The 16,609-nt window shown below is 36.8% G+C and overlaps 1 protein-coding gene across 2 annotated transcripts in view; it reads right to left on the bottom strand.

Moving 5' to 3' along the window:
* The window catches only part of MEGF9 (multiple EGF like domains 9), an 85,199-nt gene that overhangs the window by 38,691 nt on the left and 29,899 nt on the right, over nt 1-16,609 (bottom strand). For both annotated transcript variants that reach the window (XM_021691148.2, XM_021691147.2), the window contains exon 2: nt 4,287-4,488. In XM_021691148.2, the coding sequence (XP_021546823.1) occupies nt 4,287-4,488 (202 nt within the window). The remainder of the gene's footprint in view (nt 1-4,286; nt 4,489-16,609) is intronic.

Genomic DNA, 16,609 nt, shown 5'->3' on the forward strand with positions numbered 1-16,609 from the left:
GGGGGGGGGGGGGGGGGGGTCCCTGCTCAGCAGGGGGTCTGCTTCTCTCTCTGACCCTCCTCCCTCTCATGCTCTCTCTCTCAATAAATAAATAAAAATCTTTAAAAAAAGAAATCGGGGTAGTTCCTGGTAGGGGAACAGCCACATGGAGGTAGAACAGCATGCTCTGCTGCTATGAGCTTCGGAGGCAGGGTTTTTAGAAAGGGAGAAGGGAGAGCACTCTGCAGTGGCAATCAGGAACAAGGAAGATTATCTATTCCAGCTCCAGGTCCAGAGATAAGAGGAACGAGAGAGAGAGAGAGAGAGAGAGAGAGAGAGAGAGAGAGAGAGAGAGAAAACAGACATCACTTTTAAGGGCTGCAGGGGAAGCAAGGTCCTTCCAGATGTCAATTAGAAGATAATGGTAAAGGATGTGAGAAATCAACATACTTTGACTATATGCAGATATTATAAAATTACATGTTACTTATCAAAAAAGAGACCTACTAAGGAAATAGAACCCATCAGGTATGCAGAGAAAACAGTCCATATAGATCAAGTAATAGTAATCATAATCATCACCATCATCATCATAATACAGGTATCTTCTCCCTCCTGCTTAACATCAATCACCCATTACTGAAAATCATATATTCTACATGAAATGCCAACAAAGAACCTATTTTCCAATATTTCAAATGAAAATAATTATAATTCATTACATATCAACCCAAAACTACTAACCAACTTTCTAGACTGTAACTAAAACACAGTAAAGCACCTATAAATAAGTAGCAAACTCCCATGTTAGGATGTAAAATGCTTACAACATCCCTTCCTGATCCAAAGCAATTTCCATGGTTGTTACCAGGGGACTTATATGCAGTAACATGCTGCACATCCTCTTTGTTGACATGTGGTACAATTTACAGATTGTTTACATGGGATTCTGACATTATACCGATTTTATCTGGAATTTAACACAAGACTTCCCACATGTTACTTTAAAATGTTGTATATGGCATTATTGAGTTTCTGGGATATAAATACAAATTTTTCTTAAAGAACCATCAGCCAAAACACATTGAATTGAGAGATAAGAACATTCTAGGATATTTGGGTGTTAAATACCAAGAGCCTTTCTACTAAGAAAAACAACTGTGTAATTATGAAGTCATTCTGTTTCACGGAATAAGCACTTGCTTATTACATTTGTTCAACTGGACTGAATGGTAGCTTTAGTGTGTAAGCTTACACAAGTTAACTATACCCCCTAAACATCAAAATTCTCATATTCAAAGTGGGAAAATAACAGTGCTCTCCTCAGGGAGTTTTTTGAAAATTAAATGAGATACTGAACATAAGTGACCTAGCATACAGTACATGCTCAAAAAATAGTTTCTAGTATTATTTTTATTGTATATCTAGAAAGTGTAGATTGTAAAAATTTACACATGCATTTTCTTGTTTGATCCTTAAGACAAAACAACTTTATACAGGAGAGAAACAGGACATGGATTATTATCACCACTTCACAAATTAAAAGATAAATGCTTAAAAAAAGTAAAGTGACTTTCCCAAAGCTACATGGTTACCTGGCGATATCTACCAGGGTTGGAACCCTAAACCAGGGTTGGCAAACTTTTTCTTATTTATTTATTTGAGAGAGAGAGAGAGAGAGAAACAGCATGAGAGGGGATAGGGTCAGAGGGAGAAGCAGGCTCCCCGCTGAGCCGGGAGCCCGATGTGGGAGTCGATCCCAGGACTCCGGGATCATGACCTGAGCCGAAGGCAGACGCTTAACCGACTGAGCCACCCAGGCGCCCGGCAAACTTTTTCTTAAAGAGACAGGCAGTAAATATTTTAGGTTTGCCGGCCACACAGTCTCTGTTGCAACGAATCAGCTCTGCCACAGCAGCGCAAAAGCAGTCACAGATGATACGTAACCACATGAGTGCACCTGTGTCCCAGTGACACTTTATTTACAAAAGCAGGCAGCGGGCTGGATTTGGTTCACGACTGTAGTTTACAGACCCCCATCCTGGATCTTTGAGTTACTAGACCAATGCACTTTTCCACTACTCTCTAGTTACGACCCATTTTCAGAACAGTGTTTAGCCTACGTCACTTAATGGCACTAACTGTTGGGGGGGGGGGGCGGGCAGAATCAGGAATAATTTATAGGGCCACCTGGGTGGCTCAGTAGCTTAAGGATCTGACTCTTGGTTTCAGCTCAGTTACAATCTCATGGGTCTTGGGATCGATGGAGCCCCTTTTTGGGCTCCGCGCTCAGCAGAGAGTCTGCTTAAAGATTCTTTCCCTCTGCCGCTCCCCCCACTCACATGTCACCTCTCTCTCTGTGTCTCTAAATTAAATAAATAAATCTTTTTTAAAAAAGAAATAATTTGTAAAAGATCAATGGAAACAGTAAGATATTACATGAATTTTAGAATTACTGTTTTTCCCTCCTCTCCAGCTTTTAAAACTCTCTCTCAATGCTCCCCTTATTTCTTTCTCCTCTAACAAAGCAGTTTGGCCTAGAAGTAAACACTGTTTTATCTCTCCAAAGTGCTCAGGGAAAAATGTTTTTGCACAATCTCATTCTAAAGGAAGTAGTAGTCATGCCATTAGATATTAGAATGAACAAACTTATCCAAATCTCATCTTTTAAAATGGTAAGAAAGTTGAACCTTCTAAGGATGACTTGTGCGGGCATGTTTTTAGGGAGCAAAGGGAGAAATGATAAGCAACTACTATATTCTCAACCTCAAATAATAGAATGATTATCAGTTTTCTCATTATAGAAGCTGCATGACATGGTGATAGGGACACTGGGCTTGGAATCCTAACTGAGAATTCTTTCTCCGCCACTTAGTATCCTTGTGATTTAAAAACCCACATAAAAAGAGTTTCAAAGATTAAAACAAATAACTATTTTAAAATACCAATACCATCATAAGCATTGATTATTGCTGCATTTGAAATTATAAACTTCTCTTTCTTTTTTAAGATTTTATTTATTTATTTGAGAGAGAGCACGAGCTAGAGAGGGAGAGAGCATGAGCAGTGGTGAAGGACAGAGGGAGAGGGAGAAGCAGACTCCCCACTGAGCAGGGAGCCTGATGCGGGACTCCATCCCAGGACCCGGCAATCATGACCTGAGCTAAAGGCAGATGCTTAACCGATTGAGTCACCTAGACGCCCCAAATTATAAACTTGTTAATCCAGTTCACATCCATATTTTTAATAGAGGTATAATATGATACAATATTGCATATCATGTGTACAGTATGATTTATAAAGCATCCAAGATAACTACAGCTGAGTATAAAGAAACTTCTGCCAAGGAGCTAAAAGTTCTTTAAAACTATTCCCTCATTTAAGCCAACAGTATTCCTTTGAAATTAAAACAACCCAGAATGTATTATGTGATATGTGCTAGGCATTTTACGTGCATCTATCCACTTAACCTTCACAACAACCTTGAGAAGAAACTGAGGCTCAGAAAAATGAAATAACTTGCTGAAAGCACAAAGCTCCTAAGTGGAAACAGATCTTGGATCTATACCCAGGTTAGGCTGATTGTAAAGCTTATGTTCTTTTCATTACATAACACTGTCTCTTCAGCTTTTTGATTTAGGTTTCACAAAAAGCTAGGTGCCTCATACAAGGTCAAAGAACAATTACTTTCAGTGTAATAGAAGGCATATCCTCAGATGGTGGGACACTGTTCTACTACATTAAGTTGCCTCCAAATAACATAATATTTTAAAGGTAATTTCCAGATAATTCCTACTTAATCAAGTTTTGGTCCCCCAAAATGTGCTGGTAAAACCAGTCTTTTCCCCACTAGTTGGAGAAATTAGGATATTACCAACTTTAAGCCTTAGATGTGCAAAGAAACAGTTCTGGCATTTGGATAAGAGAAAAAATAAAGCAAAGAGTAAGTTTCCTGAAAATCCAATGGTATGTGAATAAACATAATAAGAACGTTTCCCCTGGAAATGCCAGGAAGTTATCACTTCCAGAAAGGAGACTGCTTTCTCAATAATTTTTTTCCATGAAATTTAGAGAAATTATCACAAAGCAAAATTGGTGACCCAGGTCCTTTTGAAGAACTAGATCAGTAAATTAGATGCTTTTTAATTTTGATATTAAATATACAAAGTGAGGAAATAAAAGTGTATGAAATATTTTATGAATCTATCCCCCCCATCCCCCTTTATTTAAACCACTCTGGTCCTTGAGAGCAAGAGCCTTTTCTTTTTCTTGATAAAATAGCATCACCTCCACCCACTGCTGCTTACCTGCTGCAGAGCGCGCTGAGGGCTCCGTGTGGACTACAGTCACACGGCAGACAGAGCCCAGAAGTGTGATTCAGGTAAAAGCCATCCCTGCAGGTGTCACAACGGAGCCCTTGATAAGGTGGCCAGCACTCACACTGCCCTGTGGTCTGGTTGCAGCGATTCACGTCCAGGCTTCCTGCCACAGAGCAGTTACATGCATCATCTATAAAGGGAAGAAGGGAAGAGACATTAGTAACTAAGATTTAATGCTTTCTTAATTAAATGAATGCTATTTTATTTTTCCTAATAAATGTTCATGACAATTTTGTAAGGATGGGAAAAAAAATGAATTCTGGTTCAAATTCACTTGCTGACCCGTTTATTTAAGATGGGAAATATAGGCAGTCAAGTATGTAAAACTATACGTCACTCATAATTATAAAGCTAACATTCTCAATGTCCTTGCCAGTACTCCTTATCTTCTAGCCCTCCTACCCTACACTCTAATATGGGGAGTGGGGAACCCTGTATACTACTCAGTTTTGCTGGACTGGAGACCTCAAAGGCCTCTGCTTACCTACATGGCACTGAGAGCACATGCTGGAAATGGCAACATGTTAAATAATGAAGAGTCTCATTGTACAGCAGCAAAAGCCTAAGGCTCAAATGGTTTACTGTGGTCATTTATACAGGTCAGCCAAAATTGTGCTGGAGCTGGAATCATAAGCTAATATGTTCTTCCCAGGAAAGAATTCATGGAGAGTTGAAACTTTAAGGTAAGGAAAGGATGAACAATAAATCCTAGATGAGAAGTGGCCACAGTCATCCTGATCAGTGGGCTAAAACCAATCACAGTTTGAATCTTTTTCCTAAGTTTTAAGATTTAGAAAATAAACTTTCCTTTAGCTACATTTCAAAGAGTTCTTTGGATGAAAATATTTAGAAGTCCTTGGCTTTAGCCTTTAAATGTAGATGTATTTAAAGGTCAGCTCGAATTTGGTTTTTGCTATTGTTTACACTCATTTTATCAAGAAAGTATTTTCAACAATGGTTTGACACAGTACCAACAGAGGACTTTGCGAGCATTTAAAAAACAAGTAAAGTCAGGGGCGCCTGGGTGGCTCAGTTGGTTAAGCGACTGCCTTCGGCTCAGGTCATGATCCTGGAGTCCCTGGATCGAGTCCCGCATCGGGCTCCCTGCTTGGCAGGGAGTCTGCTTCTCCCTCTGACCCTCCCCCCTCTCATGTGCTCTCTCTCATTCTCTCTCTCTCAAATAAATAAATAAAATCTTTAAAAAAAAAAAACAAACAAACAAGTAAAGTCAACTGCAGATGAAGTAAAACCTTGTACACAGTTTAGGAATAGCCCCAATTCCAAAATAGCTACAAACCTAGGTTTAACAAGTCCCCCCAAAATCTAGTACAAATTAAACTTCTGAGTAGGTAAGGCACTATATGAAATGACATTACATTGATAAAAATTTAGCTTGGAAAAAATAATCTTTAATGTCATTTTTGATGATTTTTTTAAAAGTTACTGAATAACTGCAAATCCAGGGTCTTAAATAGAATGTTATAAAGGCATTTGCTTCTCTAGTCTGGAAAAGTGAATTAAAATTCCTAATGTCATCACAGTTGCTCATTCACACAAATCAAAGCAAAGGATTCCACAGAGAAATTCCCACTTGGCCGCACCCATACCAATCCATACCTCCCACACTTCTTCAGTTCCTAACCCTTGGGGTCAGCTTATCTCCCTGATCTTTCCCTCTATTCTAATTTGTAAATAGATCAAATGAATGAATATACATATATTGGTGAGTGATGTACTTTATGCATAATTCAAGCATGCGTGGTAAATTAGTTACAAATCTCAAAGAAGAATTCAAGATTTCTTCATTCACCAAACTTAGAAAAGGTATCAGCTTCCCATCTCAGTCAACTTTCTTATTTTTACTAGGCTATGTAAGCATGACATCTGTTTGACAGAGTTACTTGTTTTCACATTATTTGTAGTGTTTGCTGTGTGTGTGTGTGTGTGTGTGTTTGTGGTTTTTGTAAATAAGGAAGCCATGTTTAGTGGTCTGAAAAGTTGCCAATGACAACTTCATGGTAAAACCTACACTCCACCAAAAATGACCAGAATGCTTAAAATAACATTTTTCTTCCAAATCTGGCAGAATTTCAACATACATCCAATTCCTCCTGCTGGACCAATTTCATCACAAGTTAAACTAACCAAATTATGCTGGTGTGGACAGAACTAGCTCAAGAAAAATGAACAGATTAAGAAAAAAGTCTAAGACTATTTTATTCTATTATTTCCTTACAAATGTACTTCCATCTGAAACCCGAATCAGTATTCCCAATCAATAAGTATTTTTTTTTAAATAACTTAATTAGTGGCGCCTGGGTGTCTCAGTCGTTAAGCGTCTGCCTTCGGCTCAGGTCATGATCCCAGGGTCCTCGGATCAAGCCCCGCATCGGGCTCCCTGCTCAGCCAGGAGCCTGCTTCTCCCTCTCCCACTCCCCCTGCTTGTGTTCCCTCTCTAGCTGTCTCTCTCTCTCTGTGTCAAATAAATAAATAAGATCTTTTTAAAAAACAAAATAACATAATTAATCTAAAAACTGAGGAAAAAACTGTTTTTTTTCCAATAAAGTTCTAATGGATAAACTTGAGTACAAATCAATTTCATTAGCTATTTATTACTTCTCTAGAGCCAAGTCAATCTCTTCCATATCCTCTGAACATATTCTTTTTAGTCTCATCTTTGGACGTTTGCTCATTTTGTCCTCCTTGAAATGCTCTCTACTCTCCACATATTCAAACCTATTCCCTATTTCAAGAGTCGGCTGAAACTTACTCCTCCACAAACTCTAATTTTATTACCCTAGTATGAATCTGTAACAACATCTATTACCTATAACTCTCATATGCCAATAAGTTGAAGAGGCAGGAAAGTGAAGCAGTTATGAGTATAGATGATAGAGGCAGACGGCTATAGGCTGAAATCCAGCTCTCTCATCACTAACTTTATGACCTTAGAGAAGTTAACTACCCTCTTGTGCCTTCCTTTTCTTGTCTGTAAACAGGGCATAATACAGTACCAATTACACTCAGCCCCAACACTGGAGGTAGTCTGGAGTACTGTGAGAAGTATAGCTGGAAGAAACAGATACCAGATAAAATAACACAACAACAATTCAGATGTCAGTTCATAGGCCACAGCTTTGTTATACCCTATGGACAAGAAAGCGTGGGATTGGATTTATTACCATGGCAGTTTTTGACAATGTTTAGGAAATAGAGTTAGTGTCCTGACATTCAGAAATCCAAGTTGTAGGTTATCTAGGAAGAAAATAAGGGGTATAATATGTAATCTGGGCTTCATATATTACCAATATGGGTGCCTACAAATACAATGATGAAAACAGAAGGGTTAAGGATGTGGTTTTAGGGAGGATGAAAAGAGCATTTATTGATTATATGCCCCTTGTATTAATCATTCTAGTAGTAGTGGAATATATGGCAAATATTTCAGCAAGAGCGACAACCCTCGTGCCAAGAAGGGGGTTGATTTATGAAGACAAAATGTACTATCACATTAACATTCCTCTCCAAATTAACCAAGGGAAAGGAAGTTAAAGCAAAGCATACAAAATGCCAGGGAACATGTGCATCTTTTCTGTTTGGAGCTCGGAATCTGAGGCCCTATCCCAGTGACTGACCTCAAATGAAATGACCCAACTTAAATGAATAGTATGAGCAACAGTAATAAATGTAAAGCACTATGAATATCCAATAAATTGTGTTAGGATAACTTGTTACCTTGTAAGTAGAGTAAAAACTCAGAGCCTTCACAGTTCTTGACATTCATATAGAACCAGACAGGAGTTAATGCAGAAACAATGCAATTTACTAGCAGGCTGGCAATATGAAGAAGAAGAAGAAGAAGAAAGGAATTTCAGTTGATAGAAGGAGTAGGAAGGATCTATAGCCAAGAAAAGAGACAAAGTGCTGACTTTTTAATGAGGCAGAATCTTAGCAAAGCAGCACAAAGGAGTCAGGGACATGACTGATGGTAAGTCCCTAGTATGGATGTTAATGGGAATGAAACAATATGAAGAGGACACAAAAAACTAATTATGGACAAGTCTGAATGAAATGCCAAAAATCTCATGTGGCTGCCTAAGAGTACATATGAAGTAAATTCTCCATCATTTGAGCTGTGGGTTTTCTTTCAATGCCCTGTGATTCTTGGGAAAGCTCTATAGAGAAATAATTAGAGAAAAGTAACATAAATGTTAGCAAAGAGATGGCAATCTTTAGCAATATTTTTTCTTTTTGTTTGACTTCTGAAGAGCAATGAAATACTTTGAAGAGCAATGAATTGAACCCTAAGAAGAATAAGAAACTAAAATCTGGGGCGTCTGGGTGGCTCAGTTGGTTAAGTGACTGCCTTCGGCTCAGGTCATGATCCCAGGGTCCTGGGATCGAGTCCCACATCGGGCTCCCGGCTCAGCAGGAAGCCTGCTTCTCCCTCTCCAGCTCCCCCTGCTTGTGTTCCTGCTCTCACTGTCTCTGTCTCTGTCAAATAAATAAATAAAATCTTTAAAAAAAAAAAAAAGAAACTAAAATCTGGTGCCAGACTATTTGAAAATAGAAATATAAAGACCCAGAGAAGAGACAATAACTTGACATTTTTCTCTGAGAACTTGAATGGACGTGAAGATTTTGTAGTAAAAGTATCCAAAATAATCATTGCATTTAAATCAAATACTGAACTTTTTCAAACAATCCTTACCAAGGGCCAGGAGATGAACAATCTCAGCAATGAAAAATAAATATAGAGTAACTTTGTTTAGAAGTCCCATAAGCTCCCCCACCCCCTTTGTGCACAAACACTTATAGTGGTAAGAGATTGTCTCCCTGCACATATTAAAGACCTTTTCTCATACACCTGGTAGTCTTCTTTCTGCATCCAGCTTTTAACAACCTCATGTCACTGCACAGTAAAAAGTCCATCATATCTTCTAGAGAATTTTAATGTGTTTTGGTATCTGCAGCTACTTTGATGGTAGTTTTTAGAAAAATATTGTGATTCTATGTCCCAATTAATGTGCCCTCTGTCTCTCTGTCTCTTTTGAAGTCCTTTCTGAGTGTTGTAATTAACTATGATGTCTGGAGACTCAAGCAATTTGGTACAATAGTGTGTTAGCCTTTTGCAGATAAATAAGAACTGTAAAAGCAGTAAATGAAAGATCTGAATAAGTAAATGAAAAAAATTTTGTCCCCAGGCAATTCATGATGCAAATGTCATAGAACAAAAAAATGTTAATTGATAAGAACACTGTTGCTGAACTAAATTGATTACAAAACAAGTATTGCATTTATGCATAGAGACTGGGAAAATACTTGTAAATATAACTAACACAGAGCACTCACAGGAATCTGATTCAGGAATATAGCCTGAAATTCTACCTATAGCCTCTTGCAAAATTGTGGAAATACCTTTGCAAAACTCAATTTCCAAATCCTTTTGATTCCTTCGACAATGATTTCATTCTTGCTTTCAATATCTTCAGATATTGAAAGAATAAAAAAATTATCTATTAAGAACATTTTTTAAAAACTGCTCTAGGCTATTCCAAAACTTTTCATTCTTCTGCATATTCAGAAGACATACAAAATGTACTGTAATATTTACTTACGTGTCTTCTGTTCAGTGTCAAAGTAGCAAAAGCTAGAAGACATGTATTTAAAATGTATCAAGGCTCAGCACTTAATCTTATAACCAAAATTTAAAACATCAATAGAACTGAATACCATATGAGTAAATTTTACTGGATGTAAATTTTAAAAAACAAAAACAATTTTTTAAAGCAATGAGGTTTTACTAGACTCTGTTCTTTTTTTTTTTTTTTTGGACTACGTTCTTAGATTTTGCAAGAAGGAAGCCTTGGTGTCCCACAAGCAACTACATTACCTGGATTGTGACACTAAAGTCACATGGGACCCAACTAATAATTGAAGTCTTTTGCAAAGCTAATGTTACAATTAAGATAGCAAGAATTGATGAATGTTTCAATTGATTACTGCACAAACAGCTGTGGAACATTTTAGGGTTTAAAATGCTATTTAACTGGGGCACCTGGGTGGCTCAGTCAGTTAAGCATCCGACTCTCAATTTTGGCTCAAGTTGTGATCTCAGGGTCGTGAGACTGAGCCCAGCATCAGGATCTGCACTGAGCTACGGTGTAGCCTGCTTGAGATTCTCTCCCTCCCTTTCTGTCTGTCCCTTCCCTCCACCTCCACCCCAGTTCCCACACATGCATGTGCTTTTTATCTCTCTTAAAAAAATAAATAAATAATAAAATAAAGAAAGAAAATGTTATTTAACTAAAAGAAGTAGCATCTTTTTTCCTTTGGCTCCAACTTAAGTCTTTGGTTATAATTGCTCCTGTGTAAAATGAAGGAGAAGAGGAAAAAATAAGATAAAGATGTATAGGATTCCCATCCCTTTTTCATACACAACTGTTTCTTTTCCTTTGAGATTAGTCATTAAAAACCCTACTCTATTTAAACAAACACTCGGGAAATACCTGTAAGTATAATGACTTTGAACCTACCCAGTCTGTCTTTTCCACAAACCTAGGATAATATCTACAAAAATAACATCTGTCCTGATATTCAAATTGAAAAGAAAGAGAAAAATAGTTGTCAAAATCAAAAGTAGGAATACTTAATTCAAACCTCTGCCTATACATCAAAATAATACAAAACAACAACAACAAATAATAATATTGTCTTGACTACAGGCCTGATTTCCTAAGCATACGGTTTATTTATTTCAAAATGTACTTTTTATTAGGCTCATATTCCATCTTTGTAGGTTTAGAGTAAAGGAATCCTGGAAAGGCCTCGTTCTAGAGAAAAGGAATTATCAACAGAATTTTTATTTTTATAAAAGATCTTACTCTAGCATAACACTGATACTCAAGTTACATTTCACATTTATGTTATGCCAGGGTAGGGTTACAAATCTTTGCAAAACTGGGAAACTCAATATTAAAGCTGATGAGTTTCTTGCATTAAACCAGATTTCACAGAAATGTGGTAAGTTTTAAAGCCACTACTTTTAAAGAAAAGCTTTAAGCTTTACCTTTTAAAATAAAAATGTATCCATTAAAATTCCCAGTCATAATTCATTGTCACAAAACATTTCTTCTACTTTATGGTAGACACAGGGGGAAAAAGTAGGTAACAACAACATAGGTTTTATAGAAAATTTTCTGCCTCATACTTAAGGACCCTGTTGTCAGTGCTTGGTCCTTGGCTCACTGACAGCGTTCCACAATTCAAAGACAATTCATCCGATTACTGAGACAAAATGACAAGTTCTGGGAAAGGTTGTAACAACCAGCTTTCACTACTACTAATAACCAAGATGATATGACTGCTTATTGACATGTATATCCAACATCACACTAAAAACTTCACATGTACACATCCCTCAGTCTTCACCACAATCCTGTGAGGTAGGTGACTTGAAGGAACATAAGTCTGAGAGAAATGAAACAATCACACAACCAACCAGTACTGGAAAACAGATTGCAACCCAAACTGAAGAACTCCAAAATCCATGTCTTTTCACTACGAGAAACTTCTGACTATCAAAACAAGTACAAAAAACACTAAACAGACCCAGGACATCTTACAACCAGAATTTGCTGCTAATTAACCAGCTCTGTGACCTTCAATAAGTCTAACTGCTCTGAGTTTCAGTGTCTCGATCTATAAAATATGGGTAATTCTTGTCATCTATCCATATGAAATACTTAGGGATAAAGCTAACATAACATATACATGATCTTTATGCTAAAAACTATAAGACACTGAAGAAAAAAAAAACACAAAAAAAGACCTAAATAAGTGGAGAGACACAGCATAACAATTAAATCTATAGATTCAGTGAACCCCAGTCAAAATCTCATCAGGATTTTTTGGTAGGTATTCACAAACTGACTCGAAAATAAATTTTAAAAAGTAAAGAAACTTGAACAGCCAAAGAAGAATAAAGTTGGAAGACTTTCAGTAACTCATTTCAAGACTTATTTTATAGCTATAATAATCAAGACAATGTGTTATTGGTGAAAGAAAAGACACAAAGGTCAATGGAACAAAACAGCCCAGGAATAGACCCGCATAAATATCATCAACTAATTTTTGACAAGGTGCAAAAGAAATTCAAGGGGAAAGGATCATTTTTTCAATAAGTGGTGTTGGAACAGTTGGGTGTCCCTCAGCAAAAAGCTGAACTTTGACCTAACCTCACACCTTGTTCAAAAATTAACTCAAAATAGATCATAGCCCCAAATGTAAAATGTAAAACTACAATACCTCTAGAAGAAAACATAGGAGAAAATGTGATTGACCCCGGAGTGAGCAAAGAACTTTTAGATACAACACCAAAAGCAAAATCCATAAAATGAAAATTTATAAGTTGGACTTTATTAAAATTTAAAACTTTTGTTCTTTATAAAACTACTAAGAGAATGAAAACACAGTCACCAACTGGGAGAATATTTGCAAATCACATTTCTGTCAAAGGACTTGTGTCAAGAATATACAAAGAACTCTCAAAACTTAACAGTAAAAAAAACCATAATTTTAAAATGGGGAAAAGGTCTGAACAGATACTTCACCAAAGAAGGTGTATGTATAACAAATAAACACTTGAAAAGATGCTCAACATCTTTTATTAGGAAAATGCAAATTGAAACCATAATGACATACTAGTACATACGTAATAGAATGACTGAATTTTTAAAAACTGGCAGTACCCAGTGCTGATAACAGTGCTGAGCAACTAGAACTCTTCCATGTTACTAATAGGAATGCTTAGAAAACAATCTGGCCATTTCTTATAAACTTAAATTTACACCTACTATATGACCTAGCAATTTTAATCCTAGGTATTTACCCAAGAGAAATGAAAACTTATGTTCACAGGTAAGCATCAGTGAATGTTTATAGCAGTTGTATTCATAATCACCAAAAACTGAAAACTACCTAAATGTCAACTGTTGAATCATTAAAAAAACTGTGGTCCTTTTTATATGGTATGCTAATACATTTTTTCACATCAGAATCTGTTTCTGATTTATTAACTTGATCTGTCTATTCTTTTACCAGTATGCTAAAAAAAAAAAAAGTTTTAATAACTGCAGCTTTATAACATGTTTCACTAATGGATTACCTTTCTTTACATTTTCTTTTAGTTGTTGATAGTTATTTATGTTTCCAGCTGAACTCTACAGCCACATTTCCTCCAAAAAAGATCCTATTGTAGTTTTCCCATTAATTCCACTTATTCTAAAAGTTAGTGTATCAGGAACTGGTAGCTTTATAATATTCCATTTTTCTACCTGTGAGCACAGGTATGCCTCTCCACTTATTGTCTTTCTCTCTATCTCTCAGCAAAATTTCATAATTTAAAAACATATTTATATGAGTTGCATACATATCTTGATGCGATTATTCCTAAACTTTGTATCATTTGTGGCAGTGGTGATTAGTGTGATTTTTTTCCCATTATCTCCTCTAATTAGTATTAGCTAGAAATACTTATTAACTTCAGGTTTTTTTGGAGATATATACATAGTCATTTTGATGAACTCTCATTATTTCTAATGTTTTTTGCCTTGATTCTTTTGAGTAAGACTTCTATTTTAAATTACACGGAGGTCTTCCACTGAAGGTCATATCTTCCCTAGCTATCAATAGATATAATTCTGAGTTTCCTCAACCACAACAATTTGTTGGTAAAATAGAGCAAAGTGTTTCACACAACTGATTATCTTAATCCCTAGGTCAGCCTTATTATTAATTGTAATAAATGTAATTACCACTTACTATTACCTACAATGTCTCAGCCTTTATCAGTCACACATTTCACTTGAATGAACACTTCACAACAACCTTGCAAGGGGTGTTTGTAAATAGGGAAATCAGAACTTAGAGAAGTGAAGTCACTGCCCAAGACCACACAGTTACTGTACGTGGTGAGACAGCATTCAGACCCAGGTTTCTCTTACTCTAGTGCTCTTCCTCATTCCACTTCACCACAGAGCTTTCTTCCTTTAAAAAAGGGAAGGAGGGAAAAGAAAAAACAAGAAAAAGAAATTAAAATTCTACCTACTGCTGTTAAATACAGTTGGGTGGGTGTTTGTTTTTTGTTTTTTTTTTTAGTCTATTTTCTTTGTAAGCAGGTGACATCAAGTCAAATGATTAGCAAACAGTAGGATGGGGGGAAACAGCTGGTCAAGCTACAAAAATAATTCTCAACGAGAGACTTAGAACACCTTGCATTTGCTTTTGGTCCCTGAGTCTTAATATATTGTTCAGAGCCAAAAACACACACCCATGATTTAATATTTGGGACCAGTTATTTTATTTAAATACAGTCTCGTAGCTAAAATAATACTCCTAATTAGTAGCTCCAGTATCTCTCTAAATTCTGGATACTGACTATGCTGAACAACAAAACTGCTACCTGAACATAGGCCAAAAAAAGTTTTTTGTGCCACCGTTTTCCTATTTGCTTGCATTTTTCAAGGCTTCTTTTCAAAAACCAGTTTTGCCATTTCGTAAAAGTTATTGCTTACTTTTTGGAAGGACATTTTTTTCTTTCTGGCTATTACCAAATTGAGAATGTACTGCAAGAACTGACTAAATACCACCTATATGGCTTGAAAGAATAGCTAGTCTATCAAACTTTGAATTTATATGAACTTCTTTATTTACAAAATGCTCACAATATCCTTCAGTTTAAGGGGAGGTGGGGAGGAGGAAGGAGCAAATACAGAAATTGAATCTGTGCAACTTAAAATCTGGCTCCAGGCTATAAGAGAAAGAGAGCAGTCTATGAGGTCAAGGGACCTAGATTCAAATACTGAAACCATTGTTTATGATTTTAAAACTCATGCCCTCTTTGTAAAGGTTTTTTATAAAATTGGGATAATGATACCTAACTTATGAGGATGTTCTAAGAATTACAGGAGACAAGGCAAAGAAAACACCTAGGATAGGGCCTTCTCTTTCCCCACCCTACATTTTTATAATAAGCAATCTTTTTAGCAAAGTAGCATCCTTAGATGTTACTACAGATTGCAAGAATTGAGAACAGGGACCATCAGAGATCTCTGAATGTACTCAAATTACCCTAAATAATGTCATTAATGCCTTAATTTTGTAGCAATAGAACAGAAAGGCTAAGAAAAAGAGGAGAGCTTCAATTTCAAGTGCTGCCAATAGCTTCTGAGGTTGGGATTAGATTTGCCTTAGTGTATCTATTTACAGAGCACAGCTGAGCAACTTAAAGGCTAGCACTATTTGCTCATTGTAATACCTGGAAAATTAGTTTGGGGAAAGGAGTGCAGAGAGAGCAAAAGAAAAGGTCAACTTAAAAATACTGTCCTAACCAGGGCGCCTGGGTGGTTCAGTTGTTAAGCGGCTGCCTTCGGCTCAGGTCATGATCCCGGGGTCCTGGGATAGAGCCCCACATTGGGCTCCCTGCTCAGCCAGGAGCCTGCTTCTCCCTCTCCCACTCCCCCTGCTTGTGCTCCCTCTCTCACTGTGTCTCTCTTTGTCAAATAAATAAATAAAATCTTAAAAAAAAAAAATACTGTCCTAAGGCACCCAGTGATTTAACCTAGAAATTGTTCCTAATTTCCAATAAAAGAAGGTTGGTCCCACATATTACAGTTTAACATCTATCCCAGCCAATTTTTAAACATATTATTAAATGGATGGTTTGTGGATTATTAGAAATAAATATGTATTTGATTACAAAATTATGCCATACCATCTTGGGAAAATACATGGGGTATATAGGGACAAGTAAGTAGAGAGAAAATCTACTTACTATGGTTGCAACAAAGACTGACAGGGAGGACTAGGAGAAGAAAATACATATTAGAAAGGTATACTTGGGCACTTTATCCTGCATGGAACAATTCTCCAAATCAGGACCACCTGCTTCAGAATCACTGGGGGGGGCACAGTGAAACTCTGATTCCTGGGTCCCATCCTACACCTATTGAATAGAAATCTCGGGTTGGGGGGGGAGGGTCTCAGGAATATGGATTTTTTTACAAGCTTCAAAAGTGATTCTGATGTACCTAAAAGTTTGCTATATGCAAAAGGGAAATACGGAAAATTCTTGAGCAGAGTAATGATGTGGCCAGAGGTGGGCTTCAGAAGTAAAAACAATAACATAAACAAAAATAACAACAACAATAATGACAACAGTAATGATCTGCACTCCACTACTTAGTGCTTAC

Source organism: Neomonachus schauinslandi, chromosome 13 (genome assembly GCF_002201575.2).
Source record: "Neomonachus schauinslandi chromosome 13, ASM220157v2, whole genome shotgun sequence".
Classification (NCBI taxonomy): Eukaryota; Metazoa; Chordata; class Mammalia; order Carnivora; family Phocidae; genus Neomonachus; species Neomonachus schauinslandi.